Raw genomic sequence first — 14,648 nt, 5'->3', positions numbered from 1 at the left:
GAAAGGTGAGGACACGCCGCTGTTTGGGTGTGAGCGTTTGGGACAGTGCTTAGCGAAGTCGGCTGGCTCACTGTTTCCACCCCAGCAGCCGTATTTATGTAGCCTTAATCTAAAATGTTCTCCTTTTATTTTTAGCAACAGCGCAGGCTGCCCCTTTGGGTGGGCAGTTATTTTTGGACACGTCACTGAGCGACAAAATGACCAGCGAAACGGCACGAGAATTAGCAAACAGAGACGTTTCAGAGCTGTTCCAAAGAAGGACACTGAGTTTATATATACAAAACTGAGGAAGTCAAAGACGAGCCAAGGACATTAGTGTGTGGCTTCTCTTGGAAAAACACCCTGTAACATTAGAATAAATACAATTACGGTTTGCTTTGGCTTGTGAAAGCACCAAATAACAGAATACATATAAATAAATGTGAATAGTCTATTTTTGAAGACACTATTAGATCAGGACAAACATAAATACACATTTTTGCTTGTGATAAGACTGCCATTGGAATAAATACAGATCAACATTATGGCAGTGTCTTTGTTTTTGAGTATAGTGTGTAACATAAAATAAATATAAAAGCATTAATAGCATAAATACATGAGGCGAATTTGTTTTTCAGAGCTATATGAGATACGAAAAACTGTCCAGGGCAGTGTTGTGTCACCTGATTCGAATACTGTGTGGTGATTGGTTGAACAGATTTATCGGGTTCTGCTGGAGAACAGTGCTGGCATTTGTCCGTTTTTGCTGTAAAATGTGAACTTGCAAAGCCTGGACAATGGACAATAAGAGTGTTTGTGACAAATTGGATTTAGGATTGAGAATGCGCTGTGTTAAGAATAACTCACAACAGTCAGCATTTTTTTATGGTATTCAACATTTTTGGCAAATGAGCTCCTAAAAAGTGCAGACTTGAACCTGTCGATACAGACACTCACGTTATTTAGCGATGCGCTGAGTAATGGCAAGAGAGGATGACTATCCTACCTACCCAGAGAGAGAGAGAGAGAGAGAGAGAGAGAGAGAGAGAGAGAGAGAGAGAGAGAGAGAGAGAGAGAGAGAGAGAGAGAGAGAGAGAGAGAGAGAGAGAGAGAGAGAGAGAGAGAGAGAGAGAGAGAGAGAGAGAGAGAGAGAGAGAGAGAGAGAGACAGAGAGAGAGAGAGAGAGAGAGAGAAAATTGTGCTTTCCTGGACTCCTAGCCAGAAATCGAACCTGTGATGATATGGCCAGTGTTTTTAGAGTTCTTTTCTGAGCAAATAAACTCTTACTGCTCAAATTAATGCCTTTAAATCTACTTCTCCCAGGTGACCCTAAAGCTTTTTGTTGTGTATTTACACCGATCAGGCATAACATTATGACCACCTCCTTGTTTCTGCGCTCATTGTCCATTTGATCAGCTCCACTTACTGTATAGCTGCACTTTGTTACAGTTACAGTTACAGACTGTAGTCCATCTGTTTCTCTGATACTCTGTTACCCTGTTCTTCAGTGGTCAGGACCCCCATGGACCCTCACAGAGCAGGTAACATTTGGGTGGTGGATCATTCTCAGCACGGCAGTATCACTGATGTGGTGGTGGTGTGTTAGTGTGTGTTATGCTGGTGTGAGTGGATCAGACACAGCAGTGCGGCTGGAGTTTTTAAACACTGTGTCCACTCACTGTCCACTCTATTAGACACTCCTACCTTGTTGGTCCACCTTGTAGATGTAAAGTCAGAGACGACAGCTCATCTGCTGCTGCACAGTTTGTGTTGGTCATCCTCTAGTCCTTCATCAGTGGTCACAGGACGCTGCCCACAGGACGCTGCCCACAGGACGCTGCTGGCTGGATATTTTTGATTGGTGGACTATTCTCAGTCCAGCAGCGACACTGAGGTATTTAAAAACTCCAGCAGCACTGCTGTGTCTGATCCACTCAGACCAGCACCACACACACTAACACACCATCACCACATCAGTGTTGCAGTGCTGAGAATGACCCTCCACCCAGACAGTACCTGCTCTGTGAGGGTCCATGGGGGTCCTGCCCACTGAAGAACAGGGTAACAGAGTATCGGAGAAACAGATGGACTACAGTCTGTAACTGTAGAACTACAGAGTGCAGCTATACAGTAAGTGGAGCTGATAAAATGGACAATAAGTGTAGAAACAAGGAGGTGGTCATAATTTTATGCCTCACCGATGTATGTTGGGAGTGGTTTTATTAATGGAACAGTTTAACAGAGCAGTTTTGTCCACTGAAAGTACAGTTGTAATGCGTAGAAAGGAGCCTGCTGGACAGGACATAAACAGACAGCATGACACAGACTGTGTTGATGTTTTATAAGTGTAATTTTGTGATCTGTGTGTGTGTGTATGTGTGATTTTTGGAGCATCACTAATCTGTGTGTTATAACAGGACGTGTGTTAAGAAGCTCAGTCATGTGTTGAATCTGACACACACTGAGGACACGGAGGGGAAAGAAAGCCAGTGCGTGTGACACACTGAGAACAGAAACAGGCCCTCAAGTCTGGAGATGTTCCCATTCACACACAACTGTCACATTATATAACTCACACACACACGCTCTAGCCCTTGTGAGTCTGCTGTGTGTGTGTTGTAGATAAGGACCTGCTGTTCTACTTAGTTCTAATGTGAAGATACATAAAATACAGATTTCGAACCATTAAATTAAAGATTCATCAGATAGGTGTTTCTAATAAAGTGGCCAGTGAGTGGAAGCAGACGGTAGGGGTTTCTAATAAAGTGGCCAGTGAGTAGAAGCAGAATGTAGGTGTTTCTAATAAAGTGGCCATTTTGTGGAAGCAGACGGTAGGGGTTTCTAATAAAGTGGCCAGTGAGTAGAAGCAGAATGTAGGTGTTTCTAATAAAGTGGCCATTTTGTGGAAGCTGAAGGTCTGGGTTTCTAATAAAGTGGCCACTTGGTGTGCTTGGTAGGGCTTGTGGGGGCAGGTTGTGTTTATAGATTGATTGAGCAAGTTTTCCATTTATTACACAACTGCAGGCCTCTAAGCCACTGAGTATGTACTGTGCCTGTGTTTGATAAGCTGAGTGACACACGGCCGACAGTATTAGCCTGCGCTGTCCACAGGTCAGCTTTTAGACACCATTCCTCAGTGTGAGGTCTTTACAGGGACCTGATCCTGGATCAGACTGATGGGAGCTGAGCTGCGATTCACTAAGTGATGTAATGAGCGATGGGGATTGGCTGCATCAGCTGTGTTGTCACCACACAGTGTTAACGAACACAGATGTCACCCAGTGAGTGACTGAGTAGAGAGAGAGAAAGAGATTGTGATTATGAGCTGCACATTCAGAGTATTTCCTCTGAACGACGGAGCGGAAATCTACTTTAGAGACAAACACCATCTGCTGCCATATTTTACAAAGCAGGATACAGAGAGATAGAAAAAGAGCGAGAGAGAGAGAGAGAGAGAGAGAGAGGGGGTACTGCTGTGAGTGTTGTCAGAAGGAGAGACAGGAGAAACAGATAAAGGGAGAGAGAAAAGATGGAGAATAAAAGATAGGAACAGAAAGAGTGATTGGAATTGAAAGCGCGAGTGACAGAAGGGTGTAGAAAGCAGGGGAAGAGAGACAGCAAAAGATAAACAGACTGATCTAACAAACGAGTGTGGCCACAGTGACCTGAAACAGAACAAACTGGAAGCATCCAGAGTTAGACACGCAATTATTTATTTTTAGACAACATCAGTAGAACATATATACTAAATTTCCAGTGAAAGTTATTCATTTTTCAGGAGAGATTTATGAGGAGATGGAAAATAACTGAAAAAAAAGCAGGAGCTCCCAAATCTGGAGTTCCTGAAGATGCAATATCCCTGATACATATATTGCATCTGATGGGGATTCTGCATTTTATACATTATATATATATTGCTGTATATATAAAAAACTTTACTTTTAATGTAAGTTAATGGAACCAGACTTTTTTTGACAAAGTCACTGTAGGTCAGTTGTTTTGGTCCATTCATCATGCAACTCTGAAGTGAAGGATAGAGCAGAATAATGTCAATGACCGATTGATCGGTTACATAACAGCAGGGTGGAGTTGTGTGTTTCTGTGAGCAGACACGTGTGCACACTGTGTGTGTGTGTGTTCTCTCAGTAAGAACAGAAAGTTCAGTGAAGAGAAGAACAGACTTATTGTTAGTTCAGTTGAAGCCACTGTTGGGACAGTAGCGTCCCTCAGCGCACACAAATACACAGATACACTCCCCTGATTCCACTCTATACACACACACACTCTTACACTGCTCTGATGACTCCTATAAGCATGCACACACACACACACACACACACACACACCCCTGTGCTCTTCCACTTTCACACACATATCTGCTGCTGAGTGTGAGAAACGGGTGAGAGTTGATCTGTTTTACCCAAAACGCACCGGTTATCTCCACCTCTCACCCTTGTCTGTTTAGCTAGTGTGTATTTCTGTTGTTGTGCGTTTTCATGTCCCTCTCAGTGCAAAGTAACACATTACAGTAGCGTGATGTAACCGAACAGTTAATGCACTGCTGGTTAAATTCCTGAATCACATCACATCACAGTTAATGGCTTAAAGGCAAATCCATATTTTTTTAATTTTTTCTAGATTATTCAGTCATTCAGGTGCAAACCAAGCCAGAGTGGTGTAATGTGAAACGTAGAGAAATCTGCTGACCGAAATTCTTCATAAAGGTGGTGAGAGGAACCAGGGGTTGCGATGTCTAACACAAACACATTTTAATTACTAGCCAAAAACACCAGTGAACCTACACGTCTTCTGAGGTTTTGTATGTAACGGTGATGATGAATTCCCCTTTATGAAGCTCCACCCTCCTGCTTTCAGTGTTCCGCTAAGCCCCACCCCTAAAACCCATGCACATGTTAAAGAACACAAATGCCACAAAGAGCGCTAGAGAAACCTTTTTAGTTCCCTAAAGAACCGTGAGCCTTATTCACTTGGTGATCTTCCTAAGTTTTATCTTTGTTTTCGAGAAAGTTCCGAAGAAAAAGTCCACGCAGAACTGTTCTCACCTTTGTGCTCCTGAGTGTGTGTAGATTCTATTCTTACCTAAGAACAAATCCCAAATAAGAAAACATGCATGATGTCAGAATCTTCGTAAAGACTGCGGGAGTGGGTTTTAGGAAGAAGTTTCTGAAGAACGGTTGAGGCCGCATGTTTATAAACGAGATGTGTGATTTTAAAGAACCTTTCCAAGTTATAAAGAACTTCCACATAACGTGAAGCTTCTTTATATGTGTAAGGCCTCTTCCTAGAACCTTTACATTATGAAAAGGTTCTAGGAAGGTTCTTTAGGGAACGCCTCAGCACTGGCGCCAACTTGATTATCACAAGCAGTCACTGACACAGCTAATTAGTTATCTAGTGTTAGCTAACATTGGAGATAGTTAACTACTTTTCCTTGGTTCCTTGGAGTCCTAAGCCCGCTTTGTTAGCTTTAGGCAGCGTCTGGATTGGACTGATGTATCGAGGCTTATTTAGGGACGACCATGGCAACATATGCAGATCCGTCCACGCACCATTTCCCTCATACGCTTGAAAGACCCTAAATATCTTGTCTAAAAAAAGTCATTATAAACTTATATAATTATATAGATCACATTTTTTCCAACAGTACACCACCAGTCAATATAAGTCAATGTATTTTTCCATCTATGATGACAATGGCCATGTGTTTTTTATACGTGAGATACGTTTCAAATACTAAGATACGTATTAAGCACATTAAGCAATAATTGTTTCGCTACTTTCAAACATTTTCAAATGCGTTTGTATTTTTTGTTTATGTATTAATACATGTGTATTTTTAGTTTTTGGAGAGTTACTCTTGTGGAAAGCAGCGCATGGTGTCCCAACAATGTGGGATCCTGGAGGAGAAAAGCTAATCACAAACAAAAAACTGCAGAATTGTGAAAAAAAGGACACAAGAATGGAGGAAGTGTTTTTTTTTTCTTGGACGGCCACTTTGGAACGGAAAACCACCACAAAAAACCCACTGACTCTGAGAGAAGCCCAGTCTCTCTCTCTCTCTCTCTCTCTCTCTCACTGAGACCCATTCACTCTGTTCTGAGTTCAGGATGTTCTAAAAGGGTTTCCAGAGATCTCTGGGTGCCCAGAGGAAGCCTGTAGAGGAGGGGCAGGAAGAAAAGCCTCAGAGACCCAGAGAAGGACGTCAGTCACACATACTCAGCCTGTAGGGTTCGAATCAGTCTTACAGTGGGCTGGTTTGGTGCTCAGAGTCTATTTTCGAACGTACACTTGGGGAAAATTAAGTCTAGTTTGATTATTAGTTTTTTATCATTTTTATTACTGGATGTGTGCGTGTTATGTAAGGACAGCCACAGCTGGGCTCCTTCCGCTGTTCCAGCCCACTCTTCACTCAGTCTTACTAATGACGCACAGAGCAGCTCTGACAGATTTATGGTAAATTAGAGCTGAATCATTGTCCAGTCTGATAAAATGTGATATGTGTGTTTCAGATATTTGGTCCCTGGGAGTGATCCTCTACATGCTGGTGTGTGGCCACCCACCGTTTCAGGAGGCCAACGACAGCGAGACGCTGATCATGATCATGGACTGCCGCTACACCGTCCCAGACCACGTCTCTGAAGAGTGTAAAGAGTGAGGAGGATATTCATACACCTGTTCAAACACCCGCATGGCTTTACCCTTTAAAGCCGAAAGTGTGTTTTTGCCATTTAATCCACACTTCTCTGTTAATATTATGATTTCTCAGTGCTGTTATCGTGTCTATTTGATATGCAAAGAACCCACACCAGAAAACTCATGAACAGGACTGTGTCCCGCATCAGTCACGCTTAATCAGTCGTAACTCTAATTAAACCAAACAATGATATGTGCTTGCTGATCCGAACGATCTAATTGAGTTCACGCACTTGTATGAAATCACAATAAAGGTAGATAATAGAAAGTTGATAGAAAGCACAGTAGCACACACCAATGTGGAAAGGCATGCAAGTTCAAGAATTGAAGGGAACTGAATTAATCACTGGCGAGACGTTAAATTCAGCTGGGTTAATGCAGAGTTTACCTCCACATACAGTGTAGCTTGTAAGCTATATACTCAGAATACAACCGACCCAACATAAATAAAACTAACCCAGTATATATACTGTATATCCCAATATAAAACCAGGACAACATACATCATCCAGTCCAAGACTAACCCAGCATGTGTTATATACACACACACACACACACACACACACACACACACACATAAATATCACTGTCGAATCAAAACCTCGTATCTCCAAAACTGTAACTTTACAGGAGAGGGACAAAACCTACTTTAATTTTAATGTAAGTCAATGGAACCAGAATTATTTCCAAGCCATTTTGGACCATTTCTTCTGGAAGGCAGGATAGACCCTGGACAGGTCACCAGTCCATCACAGGGCAGACAGACAGACAGACAAACATACACAATCGCTCACACACTCACACCCAGGGGCAATGTAACATGTCCAGTTGGCCTGACTGCATGTCTTTGGACTGTGGGCCCTCCTTGCCTGGGTTTGATATATATTTATACAACCAACATACATCTCCCATTATAAAAGTAACCTAGCAAATATCATACAACACATGTACCCCAATGCATATAAACCACACAACATATCTACATCCCAAAATATATACCACCATACATACCAACCGAGCATACAATTCACAATGATCCTAGTGCCACCACCACCCATATCCCAGTACAAAGCTCCACATAATTGCCGTACATGCCGAACAAATGCTGCGTTTGCTGTACATTTATGGACACTGACACTGTCAGGGGCTTTTTAAGGCTTTAAAATAGATAGTATAAGTAAACAATATATTTGGATTTTTTCCCTCAGAATTCTCGCCACTCATAGCACGTTGAAAACAAACTCCATCCCACGGTACATTTAACGTACATTTATTCCGGTCTGGGCTGGAGAGCTGCAGTGATCCTCTTTTGGCACCGTGGCTGAAAGTGCTTTAGTAAGTGAAGTGTGCAGAGTTAGTCAGTGCCTCAGAGTGGAATGCAGCTTGGCTAGCAGTTTGCCCTGCAGGATGCAGTTTCTCAACGAGCTGTCTCTCCGTCACCCTCACGCTAAACTTTGCACCCACTTATCAGCCTTGAGCAGGCAGGACAGGCTGAATCTGAACATTCTGTACTCCAGCTGTTTACATCTGTGCCAGCCAATTACAGAACACGTCTCGCAGAAAGGCGGAGGCATCGGCCAGTCAGAAGCGGTGAAGAGACGAGCTAAAGGTTATTAGAGGCGACTTAGCTAAAAGCCTCGTCATAACAAAACGGGTTCCAGGTCTTCTTGGAACACCTAGTTTTGGCTCCATTGATGTTGTGGCTTGAACTAAAACGCTTTCAGGTCAAGGCGGCCTTTCTATTTGGTTCAAAAGCATTTTCAACAGGATTTTACCATTGAGTTCAGCTACTTTACTGCATTTAATTGGGGGTGACTTACGAAATAACTTACAAAAGGAGTTGAATGAGGGCAGAAGCCGATTGGCAGACTCAGAGCTGTATTCTTCACCATTTACTTAAAGGAACACCCCTTCTATTGATCCTTTGAACCTTGTATCTCCAAAATGGTAACTGTACAGGAAAAGGAAAAAACCTACTTTACTTTTACTGTCAGTGGAACCAGACTTTTTTTCCCCAAGTTATTTTGGACCTTTTCTTTTGATCTTTTCTTCATGAAATTTACACACAATGTAAAGATCAACAGGCATTTTCAAATTATGTCAAAAACTCAAAAAACCCTGGTCAAATGACACTGTACTGATTTTCTGAAAATAAGTGAACACACCTTCTTCAGAGAACACACTTCTGCACATTTTAATGCACAATTACTTCTTACTCGCTGGAGTAACATATACATATAAAATGGGTCTGTGCAAAAGTTATGACATGCTTCTTTCAATTTGTTTATATATAAATAAGGCTAATAAAGTCTGGTTCCACTGACTTACATTAAAATTAAAGTATTTTTTTTTCTTCTCCTGTAAAGTTACAAGGTTTTATTCCGACAACAGCGATATACACTTGCCGGCCACTTTATTAGGTAAATAGTGAAAGGTTGGACCCCGTTTACCTTCAGAACTGCCTTAATTCTTTGTGGCACACTTTCAACAAGGTGTTGGAAACGTTCCTAAGAGATTCTGGTTGGTTATTTGAGTTCCTGTTGCCTTTCTATCATCTGGAACCAGTCTGCCCATTCTCCTCTGACCTCTCACATCAACAAGGCATTTTCGTCCACACAACTGACCGCTCACTGGATATTTCCTCTTTTTCGGACCGTTCTCTGTAAACCCTAGAGATGGTTGTGTGTGAAAATCCCAGCAGATCAGCAGTTTCTGAAATACTCAGACCAGCCCGTCTGGAACCAACAACCACGCCACGTTCAAAGCCCCTTAAATCCCCTTTCTTCCCCGTTCTGATGCTCGGTCTGTACTTAATAATGTGGCCGGTAAGTGTATATATATATATATATATATATATATATATATATATATATATATATATATATATATAAAATTATGCAACCAATTAAACAAATATTAGATGGACATTTATTTATTGAAGAAAATAATCCAATATTACATTTCTGTGAGTGGAAAAAGTATACGAACCTTTGTAATTAGCAGATAATTTGAAGGTGAAATCAGAGTCAAATCAATGGGCCGGCAATCAGGTGTGAGTGACCCCCCTGTTTTATTTAAAGAACAGGGATCTATCACATATAACAACATTTGCAGGACGACAACACGTTTAAGTTTTTCCTTGTAGAGGGTGTGGTGTTTTTACTTAATTATCTAAACATGTAATTTGACCAGGGGTGTTTAAATGTATGCACACAGCTGTATATTTACACAGTGTAATGGAAGCTTGGACATAATCATGTGGTTTCTGATACTGCATGACATGCTGTTATCTTTAAAAATGGACAAAAAGTGCTTAACAGTATGTTATAATGTCATAAACCACATAAGCAAATCTATTTGAGGTTACTTAACAGCTCCACACAGCTTAAGGCAAGTGTGCTGATGTGGGGTCAAAGCTTTCATTACGTGTTACTGACATTAGCCTCACAGCTCCAGTGCGAAGAGAAAGAAGGAAACTTAACACAACAAGCATGTCTTGACTGATAAGGTACATTTTAAGTAAGAATTAAACTGTAAATTATTCCTTCAGGCTCAGTTTAAGGGAGGCCGAGCTGAGCCCTGAATTACTTGATTCAGCTGACCTTTGGGTCAAACCCAGAGTTGGTTCAGTTAGCCATGGATCCAGTTTTCAAAGACTCAATATGGGGATCATATGAGGTTGTGGTGTTGGAGGTATTTATACAGTTTGAGGGGTTTATGGCAGGATGGCAGGGTTATTTGTGGAGAGAACACCCTGAAGCGCAGATCTCAGAGGGAGGCTTGGGTCTGAATCAAACGATTGTGCGGCGCACATCTGGGCTCAAGTGCATGTGTGAGTGTGTGATATTTGGTCTGAACCGCACAGCCAAACATAGCGACAAGGTCACATGATCTTTACCCCGATCAAAAACTCCTTTAATGGGAAAATGTTTCATGTCCAGCTAGAACACTTCTCTCCTGGGGGAATGCCGATGCACAAGTGGGACTGTTTCTGCCTTTCTCTCTCTCTCTCTCTCTCTCTCTCTCTCTCTCTCTCCCTCCTTCCTCTTTTTTCTTTGTTTTCATCTCTTTAAAGTAAATGAATTTCCAGAATAAGCACGTTATGTAAGGGTCCAGCATGCACCGCCTGCTGCCGGTAGAGGGTGATGGCGGCGAGGTGCCGTCGATCAATTAGACTAACTTGACGCACCTTTAAGCCCCCGTATAGAAGGTGCTGGCAAACGCCAATGTTTGTCACACCTTTGTAGAGGGGTGACCAGTATGATACTTAGTCTTAGGAAAGAAAAGGAAAAGAAAAGAAAAGAAACTGCCCCAAAACCAAAAAGAAAAATAAAGGAGGGCCGAGAAAAGAACTTGCCTCAAAAAAAAACAAAAAGGGAGTAATTGCCCCCAAATTAGTCACAACAAAAAAACACACAAAAATCCAAGCCACACCAAAGGAGTTTGCTAAAGGAGCAAAAAGGAAAGGAAAGTCTGCCAACCGTCATAATTATGTTGGCAGCGTCTTTGTTTGTTTCACCTTTCTACTCAGCCTTTGTTTGAGCGTGCCATCCGTGGCGTCCCCTTTGTTTGTCCTTCACTTCTGCTCCTTTTCCCTCCTTCCTCAAGGTGCCTTGACCATCGCCATTCGCACACTCTAATAGCGCCGCAGACCGTCGACCATAACAGCAACGGTTCAAACCTCAGTCCGGGCGCCTCATTAGTGGCAACAGCAACTGCGTATTCCGTTCTGCGCTTGGGTCCGCCTCCCCGCCGTCCCGTAACGTTACACTTGAGAATACTGCAATCCATAACATACGAACACCTGCCTATGATTATTCTTTGGGTAAATAGTAGTAAATAGCAGAACTTTACTACCAATTAAAAGTGACATATGTACTATATTCATATTTACCGTGCAATATAGTGGATGATACAGGGCTGTTCAGAACACCTTAGTGGCCAAGCTGTATTCTAACCCTGGCCCCTTTATTAGAAACCCCTCCCTTGTAGCTCCACCTTGCTGGTGAACAGTTAGAGTGTAGCTCATCTCTGTTGATGCACAGTTTGTGTTAGTCATTATCTAGTCCTTCATCAGCGGATTTTTTTGGTGGTGGTCCACTCTCAACCTAGCGGTGACACCGACATGCGTAAAAACTCCTGCAACACCGCTGTGTTGGACACACTCGTACCAGCACCACACAATCATGAATGAACCACCAGCCAAATAAAAACAGCGGCCCTGTGGTCAGAAACTGGCCATTCAACCAAAGCAATCTGCATGTGAACAGGATAAGAGGAAGGCAGATATATTGTGCATGCACACAAATCTACTGTACAGCTCTAAGGTAGATGCTTCTAAGTCCAAATAGAACAAAATAGAACAAACCTGGTTCTATTTTTGTGTTTGCATTGTTGTGGTAGATGTTGCAACGTCCCAAATCAAAGTGTGAGAGACTCTACACGAAAGAGCCACTGGTGAAGTGCGATGTGTATTTTCCTGCCAGAAAGCCTAGCTGAGTTCAGATGAGTACTAATTGGCTATCAGAGGGGGAAAAGGCCCAGAGCGTGGCCCCAAATTTAGGACAGGCGAGGGGAAGGGAACATCTGGTCTAATTATACTAGATTAGCCACTAGGTCCACTGCACACATGCATACAGTTACGCGAGAAGAAGCAAGAGTGGTTTGGCCCCCTCTGCTGGCCGTGCTGTTTGCATGCCAGTGTTGGGCAAGCTAGTGCCGCAATGTAATAAAGCACTCAAACGGAGTAAATAAATGATTGTGGTGCAGTACATGTAAATGCACTGCACTCAGCCTTTCACGTTCCTTCCATTCGCTTCACTGTGCGGTGCAGGTGCTCATGAATATTAATGAGTAGTGAGATAAGCACTTTTGTTTCATTGGTTCTCTTATCACAGCCAGATGCGCATATGCAAATAGCAGCATCTAGCTGTCAACCAGGCTGTGGATATTTATCAGCACAGCGAGAGAGAGAGACGGAGAAAGCGTGAAAAAGTGACTGAGGGGGAGAAATGAAATGGAAGAGACACGGAAGGGAGGAGGAGGGAGGGGAAGAGAGAGAGAAAGCATTTTTGAGAAGATGGGATTTTTTTTTTCATTTATGATTTACTCGTTCTGCTCTGATAAGTAGAAATAACATTCGCTCCGTCTTGTTTGCCCTCTTTCTCTGTCTACATCCCTTTCTCTTCTTTCTCTCGTCTATCCATTACTTTATGACCCCTTTTTCTCACTATTTCACTCTCTCCCTACCTCTTCTTGCAATCTTCTAATTTCTGCCCTCTTTCCATCTCTTTGTCCTTCCCTACCACTTTCCCACTTTTTTTTCCTTCTCCTCAGCTTTCTTTGTCTTCTCTCTCTCTCTCTCTCTCTCTCTCTCTCACAGATTAAGGTTTAACATGCCTTATGAGCACAAACTGTAACATCTGTTGCCAAATCAATGGAAGGAATGCCTAATATTAATAATCATTATTGTAGAAAAAAATGAAACTTTCTCTCTCTTTCTCAGTCTTATCTCTAGGATGTTGCAGAGGGACCCCTCTAAGCGGGCGAGTCTGGTTGATATTGAAGCCCACCCATGGCTGCAAGGTGTTGACCCCTCGCCCTCCGGCCACAGCGCAGCCCCACTGACCTCCCATCGCAGCCTGTCCCCCCACGAACACGAACTGATCCTGCAGGCCATGACCAGCGGCAACATCGCCGACAGAGACACCATCCAAGAGTGAGCGTGATTAATGATATAGAGATATAGAAGTTAAATATACTAAAGGATGTTCTGTGATATATGAAATGAATATATCTTGAATTCATAGTTACTGAATACTTTATAGATGTTACTGAAGTCATAATAGTTATCATATAATAAGACTTGTTTAATAACCGAATAAGCCCAGAGTTTAAGGGATAAAGTTAAAATGCCTTAAAAGTTGCCAATAAAATGTATAAATATGTGATAAATTAAATAAATCAAAATGTTATGTATATTTTAAATAAAATATTGAAAATATTGATTATTGAAAATTTTTAAAATATTTATCGCTGCTGTTGGAACAAAATCTCGTATCTCCAAAATGGTAACTTTCCAGGAGAAGGAAAAAACATAATTTACTTTTAATGTAAGTCAATGGAACCAGACTTTTTTCCCAAGTACTTTTGGGACATTTCTTTCGGTCCATTCATCATGAAATTTACAGACAATGTCAAGGTTAACAGGCATTTTCAATTTATGTCAAAAACTGAAAATTGACAAAAAAAACTTAAAAATGGAGATACGAGGTTTTTGCTCCGACTATGCGATATGCATAAAATAAGGCTTCTGTTTCTAAGCACTTTTCAGTAACGCCTTTGAACATTTCAATTTATTTTAACACATAAAACTCTGGCTAATAATAGCTTCTAGCACTTATTTATTCAGCCTCACTTTGTTTCGTATTTCTTTATATATTAAGTGAAGAAATAACCGAACGGCGGCTGCGTTTGTGCTTCATGTGTGTAATGGTTTCTTCGTGTGTGTCAGAGCGCTGGAGGCTGACAGATATAACCACATCACAGCCACGTACTACCTGCTGGGAGAACGCATCCTACGAGACAAGCAGGAGCAGAACGGCCTCACTCCGGAGCAAAGACACGCCCAGTGAGAGCCAAACACAAACACATATGCTTTTAGCTTCATTTGCAGTTCCCTGTTTCACTTCAGCATTTTACATTTCACCATCACAGCACATTACTACATGAGACAAAGTTATGCAGTGATAACAAGCCATCTTCATAAAGGCGTGAAAATCGAAGGAATATTTTGGTGACAAACCAAGTTCACAGTTCCCCCCCCGACACGGATCAGCCGAAACATGTTTGGTGTCTAAAGTCTGCTTCATTAATTTACACTGGTGTTTAGTGTACACTATATGGCCAAAATTATGTGGACACCTTGTCTGTGTCGAATTGTTATGCAATCTCAT

At 41.9% G+C, this 14,648-nt stretch overlaps 1 protein-coding gene across 1 annotated transcript in view; it reads left to right on the top strand.

The window, feature by feature from the left end:
* The window catches only part of snrkb (SNF related kinase b), a 43,934-nt gene that overhangs the window by 24,296 nt on the left and 4,990 nt on the right, over window positions 1-14,648 (top strand). Inside the window, exons 3-5 of the mRNA XM_017685870.2 lie at window positions 6,510-6,651; window positions 13,199-13,411; window positions 14,207-14,323. Coding sequence (XP_017541359.1) covers window positions 6,510-6,651; window positions 13,199-13,411; window positions 14,207-14,323 — 472 coding nt within the window. The remainder of the gene's footprint in view (window positions 1-6,509; window positions 6,652-13,198; window positions 13,412-14,206; window positions 14,324-14,648) is intronic.

This window comes from Pygocentrus nattereri, chromosome 8 (genome assembly GCF_015220715.1).
Source record: "Pygocentrus nattereri isolate fPygNat1 chromosome 8, fPygNat1.pri, whole genome shotgun sequence".
In the NCBI taxonomy this organism is placed as follows: Eukaryota; Metazoa; Chordata; class Actinopteri; order Characiformes; family Serrasalmidae; genus Pygocentrus; species Pygocentrus nattereri.
Note: the sequence above shows the minus strand (reverse complement) of the source record. Positions and strands in the feature narration are given on the sequence as shown.